Genomic DNA, 15,671 nt, shown 5'->3' with positions numbered 1-15,671 from the left:
TTCCTGTATGACCCAGAGCACAGGAAACACGGCCGCACTCTGAGGAGAAGGTGCGAGAAACTCCTTGTGTTGTGTCGGTGCTTCAGCTGAGAATCAGAAGTCGTAAGTGACGGGCGGAGTGTTTTGAAGTGCTGCAGACAGATAGATTCATCAGAGTGAAGAGTTTGTGCGCCTCGCTGCTGAGCCACAGTCTCTGCCTGCAGTTTGAAGCCTCTTTGCCTCCTCACAGCTGCTGGAAAGCATTGATTTGTTGATACTCTCCAGTGTCTAGGAGACTGCTTCCCCTGCACCCAGCCAGTCCCTCTAATTAAATTCTTATTAGATAATGGGCATGGAGAGAGAGAGAGGGAGAGGGCTGGCAATCGGCGGCTCCCTTCGCTTCGTTATCGCTCTCACACAGATGGGCTAATTACTGCTGCAGCACCCAGCGGGCACTCGACGGGTCAAACACACTCATGAATACAGGACAGCATATACATACACACACTGAGCAGACATGTTTACATACACAGCAGCCTGAATCAGCCGCTCATAGATTCCCTCACACATCCTCTGAGATTATTTTTATTGCGAATTATAATCGTTACTAATATATATAAATTAATATAAAGAGTATTTATTATGACAGTATATCATGCAGCTCAAACTCAAGGTCATTATTAAGAGAAACCTGACTAGTGTGCGGAGGGAAACAACCACGTGGCAGTAATTACTTACAGTCGTCAGCTGGATTAATCTTTGAGTTGCTTGTACATGATAGGACAAAATTTATATTTCAGTAACAGAGTGAGGACATTTTGGCCCGTCCTCAACTCTTCATCGGCCTGTTTGAGGGTTCAGACTCGCTTTCAGGGTTCAGGTTACAGTCAGGTTTAGGCTAGAGTAAGGGTTGGGGTTAGACCCCGATCACACAGGAAGTGTTTCAGCAGCTGGAGGCGCCTTTCTGTAAATGATTTTAATGAGAATGAAACTTTTTGCTCGCTGTTTTTGTGCTGCTACGCACCTGGTGTTTCTGAGCTCTAGGCGCCTGGTGTTCTTAATGGAGCAGAAAAGCACCTCATATCATCTCTGCTTTGTCCCCATTGTCCAATCAGATGATTTGAGAGGCGGGGCTTCTGTGGTTGTCATGACAGTACGTTTACAGCTGGTAAACAATGGAGGAGAAACTGGTGGTAGTGGTTGCTGGATACCCAGAGCTATACGGCCTGATGCCAGACAGCAGGTTGTCAAACTGCCCCTGAGTCGTCCTAAAATCTGCCTGTAAACGTCCATGATGGAGGAGAAGCTCCTGGACCAACTGGTGGTACTCCCCATGATCCAGCCTCTTTTTTAGGGTCTCATGTACCCACACAGATCTCTGTTTATCTGCTGACAGCCTCTCACCCTCAACCAGAGCTACAGACAGCACCCTCTGCCTCAACATGGCAGCAGCTACACACTGATTACTGCGGGATAAATTAAATAAATAGCTACATTATAGATTGATCGCATAGGAAGGTTAGTGTAAGGACGTGATGGGGTGGTTGCCTGGCAACAATAGAAATGCACAGCAAACATTTTTTTTTTACTATTGATAGTCAGTTAAAAGAGAAAAGGCAGTGTGGTGCACCTTGAGTTTTACAACCTTCACAACACGTCCTGTGTGATCAGGGCCAAAGGATTTAGTTGTGATGGTTCTGGTCAGGGACTGCTCTCTATCAGAGGAGGGGTGTGACGGGGTGTTTTGATTGTGACCCTCCCTGAAGCTAGAAACATTTTACCCTGAGTCTCCCTGAGTGACTGGTGGAAACTCAGTGACCTTCCCTCCTCCATTAATTAGATTTTCAAAACTTAACCTTTGATGTTTAAAAGTTAAAAATTTAAGGTGAAATCCTGGAGCTGAAAAAAGCCTTGTGCATGCTGCTTAGTTAGTTCAAACTACTTATTTTTAGCCACATTTTATATTAGATGTAGAATAAAGTGATTTTAATGAAATGTCACTATTTAAAGCAGATTTGGTTCATTAATTTTCTTCTGACAGAAGCATTTCTCGCACATGATGTGTCCAGTGACTGTCGAATGTGAAAATCCAAAGATAATTTCTGTTTTTACAGTTTCTGGCTACAATAGATGGTGTCATTTTGGCAATTTCTAAAGAAAACACGTCTTCCAAGCTCCTGTTTTCTTTAGAAATCGCTGAGATTTATCACCAATAGTTATCGCAAGATTTTGGAAAATTGGCAAAACTTGGAAGCCATGTTTTTGTTGAGAATTGCTAAGAATGATCACAAAAAAATATCCCCAAAATTTGGAAACTTCGCAAAATTTGGAAGTCATGTTTCCTCATAAATCACCAAAAATAATCCCCAGAATTTGGAAACAAGTTTTTAAAAAAAAAAAAATCTGCAACCATTTGAATTTGTATGCAACTCCGTTAAGCCAAAATATAAAACACAAATTCCTTCCCAGTGCTTAGGAAACGATTTAACATGCCTCCCCGTTTTTGCACCAAAAATAACAAACAGTCCCTCAGGGTAACAGGCCAGATAAGGTATCATGTCAATCAGGGTCCTCACAAAGATAGAAGTACAAGAATGTGTGTATGTGTCGTGGAGAAACATCAAAAAGCGGTGATAAAAGATGGAGAGGAGAGTCGACTGCTAAGGTCAGAGATGTCGTATTTACATTTACAGTTGTTTGATAATGTCCTGTTAAACACTCTCAGAGGATTTGATTTGCCATTTTTAATTCACTTCGCATCATTTTGACGTTCGTGATCATCCCTTGGCGCTGCCTAAAACGTCTTCTGGAGCGCCACAAATCCCTCTGTGCAGGAAGAACCCAGCGTCCATCACACCTGTCAGTGGCGCTGGGTGTGGTCAGAGGTGAAACAGGTCTGAAACAGTCGGCCAACACAAAACACAGCTTCTCAGCCTGCTGTTAAGTTTCTCCTGAAGCAGTGATCATGACAGAACTGTAGTTACCACACAAACACAGCAGCGCCATGTTCTGCCAGCTTCATATCTGCACAGTGGGCACAGAGAGTCTCTGGAACATTTGTTTATTGTCTGCAATCTCTGGCTCCTTGTGTGATTATATTTAATGAGAGTCATTAACCAGTTTTACACAGAGACACAGTGCAATTCATTTCCGAGGCGATCTTCCGGTCCTCCACAGAGACACTGTGTTACCCTCATTTCAGTCTGAGCCTCTCTGAGTCATTCACCCTGAAGTGAGGGTTGATTAACAGGATTGATGTGTGCACGTGTCGAAGGCAGACGCTGCTGGTGTTAATCACCCAGTCCTGAAATACCATTGTTCTTGATGGATGGAGGAATAGATGTGTGTTGTAGACAAATGTGTGTTTGTGTTTGTTACCTGCTGCAGAGGGAGGGAATGTTTCCTAGTTTGACTTACAGACGACCTAATTAGCTCTGTAACTGTGAATCCATGTCAAAATTTTCAGGCTTTTTCAAAAGTAGTAAATGAACTTCAGCTCCATTTCCACCAAACCCTTTCAGTCCAGCACCTTTGGAACCAACAGTAACCCTTCAGACATGGTACCTAGACCCTCGGTCTGTTCAGACAGTCCTCTTAAATCAATCAATTCAATCAATCAATTTTATTTATAAAGCCCAATATCACAAATCACAATTTGTCTCACAGGGCTTTACAGGCACCGCTGTGATATGAGTTAATCTGAGAGACAGTGGAGCACAAAGGCTCCGGAGAAGAAGCCGAGTTAGTGACATCCAGAATGGCCGAGTTAGCAAGATGCAGTAATAGAATACGAGAGAGAGAGAGAAGGAGAGAGGGTGCCCGGTGTATTATAGGGGGGTCCTCCGGCAGACTAGGCCTAAGTCAGCCTAACTAGGGGCTGGTACAGGACAAGCCTGAGCCAGCCCTAACTATAAGCTTTATCAAAGAGGAAAGTCTTAAGTCTAGTCTTAAATGTGGAGACGGTGTCTGCCTCCCGGACCGTAACAGGAAGATGATTCCACAGGAGAGGAGCCTGATAGCTGAAGGCTCTGGCTCCTGATCTACTTTTGGAGACTTTAGGGACCACGAGTAACCCTGCGTTCTCAGAGCGCAGTGTTCTGGTGGGATAATATGGCACTATGAGCTCTCTAAGATATGACGGAGCTTGACCATTTAGAGCTTTATAAGTTAACAGTAGGATTTTAAATTCAATTCTGGATTTTACAGGGAGCCAGTGCAGAGAAGCTAAAACAGGAGAGATATGATCGCGTTTCTTAGTTCCTGTTAGTACACGTGCTGCTGCATTCTGAATTAGCTGGAGAGTTTTTAAGGACTTACTAGAGCTACCTGATAATAGAGAGTTACAGTAATCCAGCCTTGAGGTAACAAAAGCGTGGACCAATTTTTCTGCATCTTTTCGGGTCAGGATAGGCCTAATTTTCACAATATTACGCAGATGAAAAAATGCAGTCCGTGAGGTTTGTTTTAAATGAGAATTAAAAGACAAATCTTGATCAAATATTACTCCGAGGTTTCTTACGGTAGTGCTAGAGGCCAGAGCAATGCCATCTAGAGAAACTATGTCATCAGATAAAGAGTCTCTGAGTTGTTTGGGGCCAAGAACAATAACTTCAGTTTTGTCTGAATTTAACATCAGGAAATTGGTGCTCATCCAGTTTTTATGTCTTTAAGGCAATTATGGAGTTTAGTTAATTGATTACTTTCTTCTGGCTTCATTGATAAATACAACTGAGTATCATCCGCATAACAATGGAAATTTATAGAGTGATTTCTAATGATGTTACCTAAAGGAAGCATATATAGAGTAAATAGGATTGGTCCGAGCACAGAACCTTGCGGAACTCCAAAACAAACTTTGGTACGTAAGGATGATTCATTATGAACGTGAACAAACTGAAAACGATCAGATAAATAAGATTTAAACCAGCTTAGTGCTGAACCTTTTAAGCCAATTAAGTGATCCAGTCTCTGCAGCAGAATTTGATGGTCAATTGTGTCAAACGCCGCACTAAGATCTAATAAAACAAGTACAGAGACGAGTCCTTTGTCCGAAGCAATCAGAAGGTCATTTGTAATTTTAACTAGAGCTGTCTCAGTGCTATGATGCACTCTAAATCCTGACTGAAATTCCTCAAATAAATTATTATCCTGGAGAAAATCACACAGCTGGTCTGAGACTACTTTCTCAAGGATCTTTGACATAAAGGGAAGATTAGATATTGGTCTATAGTTGGCTAACACCTCTGGATCCAGGGTGGGCTTTTTTAGTAGAGGTTTAATTACAGCTACCTTAAAAGACTGTGGTACATAGCCTGTTAATAAGGATATATTGATCATATCTAATATATGAGTGTTAACTAAAGGAAAGACCTCCTTAAGTAGCCTAGTTGGGATGGGGTCTAAGAGACACGTTGATGATTTGGATGAAGAAATCACTGCGGTCAGTTCTTGAAGAGAAACTGGGGAGAAGCAATCTAAATATATATTAGGTCTTACAGCTGTGGCTTAAATGTGGGCGGGGTTGTTGTCACTCACTGCTCCGTCCAGCACTCGCTGTATTTCCTCATCAGCGGTGACACAGATGGAAGTCTGCACCTGGTTTATCGTCCACAGAACGAGGCTGCACGCCCACATTTTCACAACAAAATAGAACAGGCTGCAGTGAGAGTCTCTCTCCATGGGATATTTCAAAATAGCAGCTTTGTGCATTTAGTCCTTCTCAGGCAAGCTCAGGGGTTTAGTGTTGCTGTAGCCCACAGGAAGTGAGGATTAGAATATATGACCTTCACATAATCCGAGTGCTCGGGTGTGTGTCATTGAAGAGGCCCCGCCTTCAATTCTGGCAAATTTTGTGCAAAGAATTGTGGGTACTCCATGCCCGCTGAGGATACACCAATGCATTTTTGAAAATTCTCTGAAGGAAGGACTCTGTTCTCTGTAGAATTCCAAGGATCCAGTCCTTCGTTGGGATTCAGTGACGCAGCCTCCTTTTGTTTGGCCATTTAAGGATCCTTCCTTGACTTTGAGAAGAGTCTCGCCCGAGGACACTTTGACATGTAGACTTCAGGGATCAGGGATCAACAAGTGCTCTACCTCCTGAGCCACAGCTGCCCCTCGTCGCTGGGATCCCTAGGTCATGGAAAACCTGGAACAGTCTTAGAGAAGTTGAATTTTGTTGTGTGTAATGAAATTGTTAGTGAGGATAACCACCACCCTCCATGTAATGTAACATAACTGGTGACCGGTTGACAGAGGCATAGAACCACGAGGCGGTACTTGTAGTTTAGCCATGCTACAGCTGCATGGCTCTGGAAAAGGCGATGTTGTCTGGTTCAAACTGAGATGTATCTACAAATATTGGATGGACTGCCGTGAAAATATTTGAACAGACATTTATGAATCCTGCAGACTCTGGTGATCCCCTGAGTTTTCATCGAACTAACAAGGAGGTCAGATTTGATGTTTAACTCGAGAAAAATCGTGTGTGTGGCTTCACATATTTATGCTCCCTGATATTCAGTCTCACAAGAGCTCTGCACCATCCAGGTGAGCTAAACACATCTCTGAACACCTTATGCTTATGGTAACAACGATTGACAACACATGTCACATTGTGCGTCACAGTGAACATCACAGTCGCGGCTGGAGACTCTTCGTCCTGTTACTTTTCTGAAAAACAATTAAATAAGGAAGCTTCCATTTCTCCATGTTAGATTTGATCCTGTGTCTTTGTGAAGTTCTTCAGGAGCTCATTCCTGCCTCGTTAAATAACAACACGCTGTCAGAGGAAAGTATTTGTCAGAACATACAAAGGCCACATGCATGAACAGATACAGAGTGCTATGGTTGAGCTCTTGGGTTACACAGTTTTCCATATGTGACAGCAGAAGCAGCGGCCACATGAAGTCTGTAACGCTGAGGGAAAACCCCCAGAATGTGTGTGTGTGTGTGTGTGTGTGTGTGTGTTAAATGCCTTTTTGTCCTCTGATTGCAGGATCTGTCGGCAGGAACTTGGCCAACAAGCCTAATGTGTATGTATCCAGCAGCGCCGGCGCTCGGTGGAGAGAGGTCAGTACAAAGTCTGACACAGATGACAAGAAAAACACAGCTTGTAAAACGCAGTCGCAGTCAGCTCATCTATCAAAGAGAGCTCTCGACATGTCACCATGAATTTCATCTGAGGACCTATAGACAAACACAGGCATTACAGACCTGCTGTGCTATTTGCTTGGACTGGGTTTTTCTATGGAAAACATATTTAGAAGAGGCTGGATATGAGCATCAGTTCAGACTGTAACAAATACACTGCATCATTTAAAGATGTCATTTGATAATGACTTGCAGCAGAGGTTATTGTGATTTTAAATGCTTTGCAAAATGCTGAGTATCACGATAACATATATTGTGATATATTACATTTTATAACCTTTTTCCAACTGCACATTTTGTCCCCAAAGGAAAAGTTAGTCGCCATCTATTTTTAAGGTATTAACAGTTGTTGGTTTTTTTTAATTTTAGCGTATTCACAGTTTTTTATTTTAAGGTATTAACAGTTTTTTTTTATTTTAAGGTATTCACAGTTTTTTTTTATTTTAAGGTATTAACAGTTTTTTTATTTTAAGGTATTAACAGTTTTTTATTTTAAGGTATTCACAGTTTATTTTAAGGTATTAACAGTTTTTTATTTTAAGGTATTCACAGTTTATTTTAAGGTATTAACAGTTTTTTTTTATTTTAAGGCATTAACAGTTTTTTATTTTAAGGTATTAACAGTTTTTTATTTTAAGGTATTCACAGTTTTTTTATTTTAAGGTATTAACAGTTTTTTATTTTAAGGTATTCACAGTTTATTTATTTTAAGGTATTAACAGTTTTTTTTATTTTAAGGTATTCACAGTTTTTTTATTTTAAGGTATTAACAGTTTTTTATTTTAAGGTATTAACAGTTTTTTATTTTAAGGTATTCACAGTTTTTTATTTTAAGGTATTAACAGTTTTTTTTATTTTAAGGTATTAACAGTTTTTTTTATTTTAAGGTATTCACAGTTTTTTATTTTAAGGTATTCACAGTTTTTTTTATTTTAAGGTATTCACAGTTTTTTATTTTAAGGTATTCACAGTTTATTTTAAGGTATTAACAGTTTTTTTTATTTTAAGGTAGTCACAGTTTTTTTATTTTAAGGTAGTCACAGTTTTTTATTTTAAGGTATTAACAGTTTTTTATTTTAAGGTATTAACAGTTTTTTTTATTTTAAGGTATTCACAGTTTTTTATTTTAAGGTATTCACAGTTTTTTATTTTAAGGTATAAACAGTTTTTTTTATTTGAGGTATTCACAATTTTTTGTTTTTAATTTGAGGTTTTCACAGGTTTTTTAATTTTAAGGTGTTTGAGTTTTTCTAGATCCGTTTTATGTTTGCAAAATATTTTTGTGAGTTTACAAAACTTTTTGTGTATTTATGGAAGTTGTTTTAAATTTACAGATTAAACACACAGATTGTGGATCGCTTCACATTACTGTTACTGAGACAGATCTGTCTCTGTATTGAAGCCTGTTGTGTTTCTGATGTTCCAATAGTTGACCATATGTTCCCTCTGTGTCGACCAGGCTCTTGCAGGCCCTCATTTCTACACATGGGGTGACCACGGTGGGATCCTGATGGCAATCGCTCAAGGAGGCTCCACCACACATCTCAAGTAAATGACTTGTTTAAACGTTCCTCCAGGATCCGAGCTCAGAAGCCAAATGTGTCACTCAGTTGTTTCTCCATAAACACAAACAGTTTCCAACATTAAACCCTGAGAGGCTGATTTGTGACGGGAAGCCTTCCATTTAAAAGCCCCCAAACAGCTTGAGGAAATCTGGGGACTGAAGCACATAAACGGCACCTGCCCCAGTGGAGGTGCTCATTATTCAGCAGGAGCAGATTGCGTGACTGAGAAGCAGCCTGTTGTGGAGAATAAAAGCAAATAAACCATCGCTCAGTCAGCGGAGGTGTAATATAACACCCCTGTGCCAACAGGAACATTGCAGGCTTTTCATATTCACCTGCAGGTGATACAGTGTGTTAATGTGAGAACAGTTGACCTGGTTTAGATGCAGAGACTCAGTCCTGTACTCTGGTTACTCAGAAACCTGCTTCATAAATACTAATGTCAATATAACTGGGTTAAATCACCTGATTAAATTCTGCTCTCAGTGTTTAATCAAAGCAGGAGTGTGACAGCTGCAGATGAAAGATGAATCTGGATATATGAAAAAGAAAAGCCAGAGTCTCTATCAGCAACACGAGTTAAATATCGTCCGTGTCTCCGTCAGGTTCAGCACCAACGAAGGAGAGACGTGGACCGACTTTAAGTTCTCAGACAGGGAGGTGTATATTTACCAGCTGCTGACGGAGCCCGGGGAGAAGAGCACCATCTTCACCATCTTCGGCTCCTACGCCGACCAGAGGCACAGCTGGCTCATCCTGCAGGTCAACACCTCCGACGTCCTCGGTAGGTCAGAGAGTGAGAAGAAGGTTCAGAGGGAGGGTGAGGATGAGGAGCTCAGCTCGCAGCAACAGCAGCTCACAGCTGCTATTATACGTTTATTTCAGCTGTTCTCAACAGAAGGTTGAACTGAAGTTCCACGTCGATGTCAGATATCTATAGTGTTCTTCCTTCTTCTTCTCCAGGTGTGCCGTGTTCTGACGCTGACTACAAGCGCTGGTCTCCGTCAGATGAGCACGGTAACGAGTGTCTGTTGGGCCGAGAGGTGACGTTTAAGAGACGAGCTCCCCATGCCACGTGTTTCAATGGAGAAGACTTCGACCGGCCAGTGACCGTCTCTAACTGCTCCTGTACGCGCCAGGACTATGAATGGTGAGCGAGCCACACGTGTGTTTTAGCAAATAATAATATTAAGCCTCATTTATACAGTGCTTTTCAAGAGCAAGTTTACAAAGTGCTTTACAGACATAAAAACAAAATACAAGGTGCAGTTACGAGATTGAACTGAGTCCAGTGTAGCTTAAAATGGAAACAAATACAAGACAATGAATAAAAATCTGAGGATAAGCAAATAAATGAAAGCACAAACAAAGACACTCCCACACAAAAAAATGTTGGTATAAAAATGAAAAGAAATATTGAAGTTTCGGACGACTTTATCCAATGGTAACATGTAGATACTAAACAGCAGCGGGCCTAGAATGGATCCTTGAGGAACACCGCAGGTCATATTAGCCTGGCTAGAGGAGACATTCCCGATTAATATGAAGAACGTTCTGATATTTAGTTGAGATTTAAACTTGCTTTAGGCCCCGTTCACACAGAAAGCGTTTTGCAGTGTTGCTAGGCAACCACCCCAGCACGTCCGTACCGTGTGTAATCAGTTTATCGTTTTTGTAATTTGATTAATTTCACAGTAATCAGTGTGTAGTTCCTGACATGTTGCGGCAGAGAGTACTGTCTGTACTGTCTGAGACTAGCTGATGGCTACTGGTGGTGGTGCTAGTTCTCGAGTCTCGTGCGACTTGCCATGTAAACACAGCACTCCTACAGGTCAGGCTAACTGACCACAGTGAGAAATGATGCTATAAAAGTGGAGTAAATTGCATCTTTTCAAGTCAGTTTTGCATGCCGCGTCTTCAGGGCACTTGGATTACAACGGACGTTTTTGAAATGCATTAGCCGAGTTTTATTACATTTTCAAAATGTGGGTTCCATGCACTTCAAGTGTAGCTGTTATTCCAGCTAGCTGTTATCCTCCGATACCCCAAACGGGTTTTTTTGATTCTCTTTAAAGGGGCTGAACAACTCCTGAAGATCAGGACTTGTTAAATACAGCTAAATATCTGAAGATACAAAGGCAGAGTGGTAATACACAACAGGTTGGACTATCTGGCTGCTTAGAAAGAAACACACCTGTATTTATGTAACAAAGCCTCCATTAGTGTTTAGTGGCCTCAGAAGCTCTATTTTATTTGTCAGTTCATTAACTAATGAGCTAATCACACACTCTTTTGTCTGCGTACCTGATAATAGCTCCTGTAGCGCAGCTATTTAACTGGTAAATAGCTCTTTTAGAGAAGATTAGGCGAATCCTCCCACACCATACACTGGAGTTAAAAATATAAATCTACATTCATTAGCTTCAGTGTGAGTGGGACTTCTGTCATATCACACGCAGACGGCACTGACTCTTAATTAAGTTTAAATAGTGGCAAACCAATACATCGCCTCAGCCTTCTCTGCACATTTATAGCTCCTGGAGCTCCCATCACAACTCATAATGAGTCTGCTTTAAGATGCACGTCAGGTGCTGCCATTAATCACAGGGCAGAAGCTAACTGGATGTTTTTTAATCTCCCTCGCTGTGTTTCCTCTCCCATCTTCCTCCTCCTCCTCCTCCTCCTTCTTTCTCCTTCCAGTGACTACGGCTTCAAGCTGAGCGAGGACTTGTCTCTGCAGGTGTGTGTTCCTGACCCCGAGTTCTTAGGCGACCTGTACGCTCCTCCGGTGCCGTGTCCTGTCGGCACCACCTACCGCCGCAGCAAAGGGTAAGCTGCTATCGCCTGACTTTGCAGCGAGAAATGTGCATCCTGGGATTCTGTTGTGTGCTTTATTAGCATAATGTTCATGCTGCATCTGCAGTGCCAGTAGGATCACATTTCCATGAGTTTATATGAGATAAGCTGTTTTCCTTTGGACAAAACCAGAAGCATGGTAATGAAATTAGTTGTTACACTAACCTTCCAGCCAGTGGCATACGGTGGTTACGATGGCCCCCACTACAGGCTGTTTTTGGGCCCTCTCCACTGTCACTTTTGGCCGCACCAAGTCGAGACGTACTGCGCCGATTTGTGATTCCATCATCAGTTAAAGGTGCAGACACACCAAACTGACATCAACGAACTAGCGGTGACGAAAGCCAACTGTTGCGTCGTCTACGTCGCCTCACGTCGCCCTGTGTCAGTTGCATTTGAACACACTACACGGACTACATCCGACGGCCAAGTAGCACGTACGTTCTGCGCCTGCGTGAGAGAGAGCGGAGTGAGAGAGTGGTACATCCTGTCAGCCGAGGGGTTTCCTATCTGTGCAGCCGAGCACCGCAGCACCTCCACGGACTATTACATCCAGACGGTCCCGGTGTTTCCTCCGCAGGCTCCACTTCACTCAGCTGCCCGATAAACCCGCTGCTTCTTCCCACTTTAACCTGAATAACAAACCAGGGCTCGGTGCTCCGGTTGGATCCAAACGGAGAGCCGGGGCTAGCTCAGAGACTAGCGGAGGCTAACTGGCTGTGCTTCCCTCCGGTCATGCTGCGGCTAACGCTCCGCTAGCTGCTCCCAGCTAGCTCCGGTTTGTTATTCAGGTTAAAGTGTGAAGAAGCAGCGGGTCTGTGGGGCAGCTGAGTGAAGTGGAGCCTGAGGAGGAAGCACCGGTTAGCCCCGGTTTCACTACAGGCAGATTCACTCGCTACAGGGGTGAGGAAATAAAACCTGAACAGCCAATCAGAGTGATCTCTCTCACCGACAAGCTCCGATTCAACATGCTCAATCGGCCGAAAAGCCGCCGACGCCGAAGTGCCGACGGTGTGGGACACACCGCAAAAACTAGGCCGACAGACGCTCACCGGCGGCCCGACTTTGGTCAACGGCCAACCGTCGGCTTGGTGTGTCAGGGCCTTTAGACACGCTGTGCCATGCTGAGCCGCGGAGTAAGATAAGAGAGATAATATAAGATAAGAAGAAGAAAGTGTCAGATTAAAAATTTCAAAACTTAAAAACTAGGCATGCAAGTAGGTCCAAAAGCCAGGCTGCCCGCTCTCAAGCGGGTAGCGGTGACATCTCGCCGACCACAGCCAACCCCCGACAACCACACTTCTCCCCCTTAATCAAGCTTTGGTGTTGCAAAAACAAGCCACGTGTATCATCCCGTCTCATCACGTGACCAAAAAGAGACTCGACACCGGGCGACATCAACACACATATTACTCAGCAGTCATGATGTCAGATGTGCATGTGACAAAAATACCAAAAATAATCAGAAAATATAATTTTAATTGAATAGTTTTTATAATTTATGTAGATACGATTATTATTTTGTGAGCTACTGGGCGCTACAAGGAAGGAAGATTAACTCAACTTACAAGTGGAAAACTTGCAGGGTTCCCATTTTTCATGACATTATACCGGCCAAGGCTTCTGCTTATAGATGTCAGAACATGTTTTTATTGTCTGCACCGATGGGACGCACAGAGTTTGGCAAGCCAGCGTTTCTGTCTGCAGCTCCTCATCTGTGGAATCTTCTGCAGAGGGACTTAAAGTTGCTCTCACTGGTTCCTCTTGGCCGTGTGAAAGCACTCCTGCTTTTTTTTTTGCGTTTTTATGATTCACTTATGGCATTTATTAACGTACTTTTGGCTTTCCATTGTAGTAATCTTAGCAGGTGTTTTATTTTGCTTGTTTTAGAGCTCTACGTTTAGTATTTTTGTTCTATGTCGCTGCCTGTCTCGTCCAGGACACTCTTGAAAAAGAGATTTTTAATCTCAAGAGTTTTTTTCTGGTTAAGTAACGGTTGAATAAATAAATAAAATATAGTTACATGTATATGTGACGTAGTGTGTCAGCGTTTGTTATGGGAAGCGAGACTCTCCTGCACGTGTGTGTGTGTGGGAAAAGTATCGTAACCAGGTGCAGCAGACACAGTGAAGTGCTTGCTTTTCAAAAATGAAACCTTCTTTATGGGTCCCTGGAAAAGTTTTGAAATTTTGTCCATGTGAAAATGTGCAGGAGCCCTGCCTGTACCAGAGCTGACAGTGTGACCTGACATCTCAAAACGATGTTTCATACATCTCAGTTATCTGCTCTGTGTTTCTCTCTCTGCCTCTGGAGCTCCTCTGGTCACATTAGAGTCAGTGCACATGAGCACAGATTGTAACCTCTGACCAGGTGCTAATGACATCATAATTCAGACCCACAGTCAACACCTTTCTTTTACTTTCCATTACCTGAGAATTCCCCAGAAGGCGAAGCAGCCTTTGTTCTTTGGTTTATTGCTGCTCTGGAGAGAAGTGACATTGTGTTTGGTGAGAGCACCACCTAGTGTCCGACTGAGGAAGAACTCTGTGTTTCTGCTGCAGCTACAGGAAGGTACCAGGCGACAGCTGTAGTGGAGGAGACGTGGAGTCCAGGCTGGATGGAGAGATGCTGCCGTGTCCTGTCGGAGGTAAAAATGCACGTCAATTATCTGATCGATCACGTGATCGCTGTTTGTACATGTCACTCCTACACTTCTGTGTTAGGAGGAGGAAGTAACTTGATGAATGTGTGTTATTATTCACTGTCAGAAACAGCAGCTGCTTCCTGCGTCCTTTTCCCACAAACAGCATCATGTGATTAACACCGTCACGTCTCCTGTGCTGTTTCAGAGAGTAACGAGTTCATCCTGTACGCCGTGAGGAACTCCATCCATCGCTACGACCTGGCCACAGGTACAGACCAGGCCCTGCCTCTGGCCGGCCTCAGGGAGGCCGTGGCGCTGGACTTTGACTACGACAGGAACTGCCTGTACTGGGCCGACATCTCACTGGACACCATTCAGGTGAGTGAGGAACACAGTCAGTTTGTTTACTGTCCAAACACACGTCACGCAGGGTTGATTCCAGAGGAGCTCGTTTATCAGACAGAGTTTTGTTAAAGTTTCATCCTGCTGAGCCTGAAGTTTTTCCTCACTGGTGAAATGAATGTGAGTATATCTGCTGCACGTTCACTGAGGTAACGTCCATTAACGTTAACCTTCAGCTGTCCTTCTCCTCTCCTGCAGCGACTGTGTCTGAACGGCAGCACAGGTCAGGAGGTCGTAGTGAGGAAAGATCTGCAGAACGTGGAGGCTCTGACCTTTGACCCCATCAGTAGACTGCTGTACTGGGTTGATGCTGGAGCACAGAAGATTGAGGTATGGAAGTGTCTGAATATGTTCGAAGACAGGAAGCACACAGGACTCAGGGATCCACCAATCTAGATATATTTACTGCTGTAAGCACCTCTGGGTGCTGTTCATATTGTTTCCACAATTTTCAACATGTTTCCATGTTTTATAAAAGAAAGTGGTTCCCTCTAACAGCCGCTAACATCTGGCTTTTTAATGTAATGGGAACATTCACACTCAGGTCAAATGACTGGTGAACGCTCTAATTCTAGCCCCTTAAGAGACGCAGTGACACGCCGCCACACAGTAGTGTTTGTCTCCACCCAAGCAGCGCTCAAATATCGATCTAGATTAGTCTGCATCAAGTTTGAGAGACTGCCGTAAAGTTTTCACAGGCCTCCGTGCTGCTCTCTGCTGTTCATTAACCTGTTCTCCAGCCTGACTGTGACGTCGAAGGTGAGCCACCAGTTAAAAGACACAGATAGGCATGCTCCTCTTTTCTGCTGGCAGTGGGAAATAAGTCATCAGCCTACTTTTATCAGTTTGACCCGTGTTTTAAAAAAAAAAAAAAAACACGTGCACGTGCTGATTTTGGTGAAAAAGGGTTTAAGGCTTCACTTCTACAGGTTTCTGTTGAAGGACTTGTTCAGAGAACAGTTGCAGAGAGATTTGAAGTCAGCTTTGAAGGGTTGTGTCAAATTATTAACAATCAAACTAAGTTATTCAGGTATGAAGAATGGTGTCCTGTAAGGCTCAATGCAAGAACCATCACT

At 43.0% G+C, this 15,671-nt stretch overlaps 1 protein-coding gene across 1 annotated transcript in view; it reads left to right on the top strand.

The window, feature by feature from the left end:
• The window catches only part of sorl1 (sortilin-related receptor, L(DLR class) A repeats containing), a 123,034-nt gene that overhangs the window by 85,682 nt on the left and 21,681 nt on the right, over positions 1-15,671 (top strand). Inside the window, exons 11-18 of the mRNA XM_049575786.1 lie at positions 6,974-7,047; positions 8,588-8,676; positions 9,299-9,477; positions 9,657-9,843; positions 11,394-11,522; positions 14,111-14,196; positions 14,399-14,571; positions 14,794-14,925. Coding sequence (XP_049431743.1) covers positions 6,974-7,047; positions 8,588-8,676; positions 9,299-9,477; positions 9,657-9,843; positions 11,394-11,522; positions 14,111-14,196; positions 14,399-14,571; positions 14,794-14,925 — 1,049 coding nt within the window. The remainder of the gene's footprint in view (positions 1-6,973; positions 7,048-8,587; positions 8,677-9,298; positions 9,478-9,656; positions 9,844-11,393; positions 11,523-14,110; positions 14,197-14,398; positions 14,572-14,793; positions 14,926-15,671) is intronic.

Source organism: Epinephelus fuscoguttatus, linkage group LG5, assembly GCF_011397635.1.
Source record: "Epinephelus fuscoguttatus linkage group LG5, E.fuscoguttatus.final_Chr_v1".
Lineage (NCBI taxonomy): Eukaryota > Metazoa > Chordata > Actinopteri > Perciformes > Serranidae > Epinephelus > Epinephelus fuscoguttatus.
Note: the sequence above shows the minus strand (reverse complement) of the source record. Positions and strands in the feature narration are given on the sequence as shown.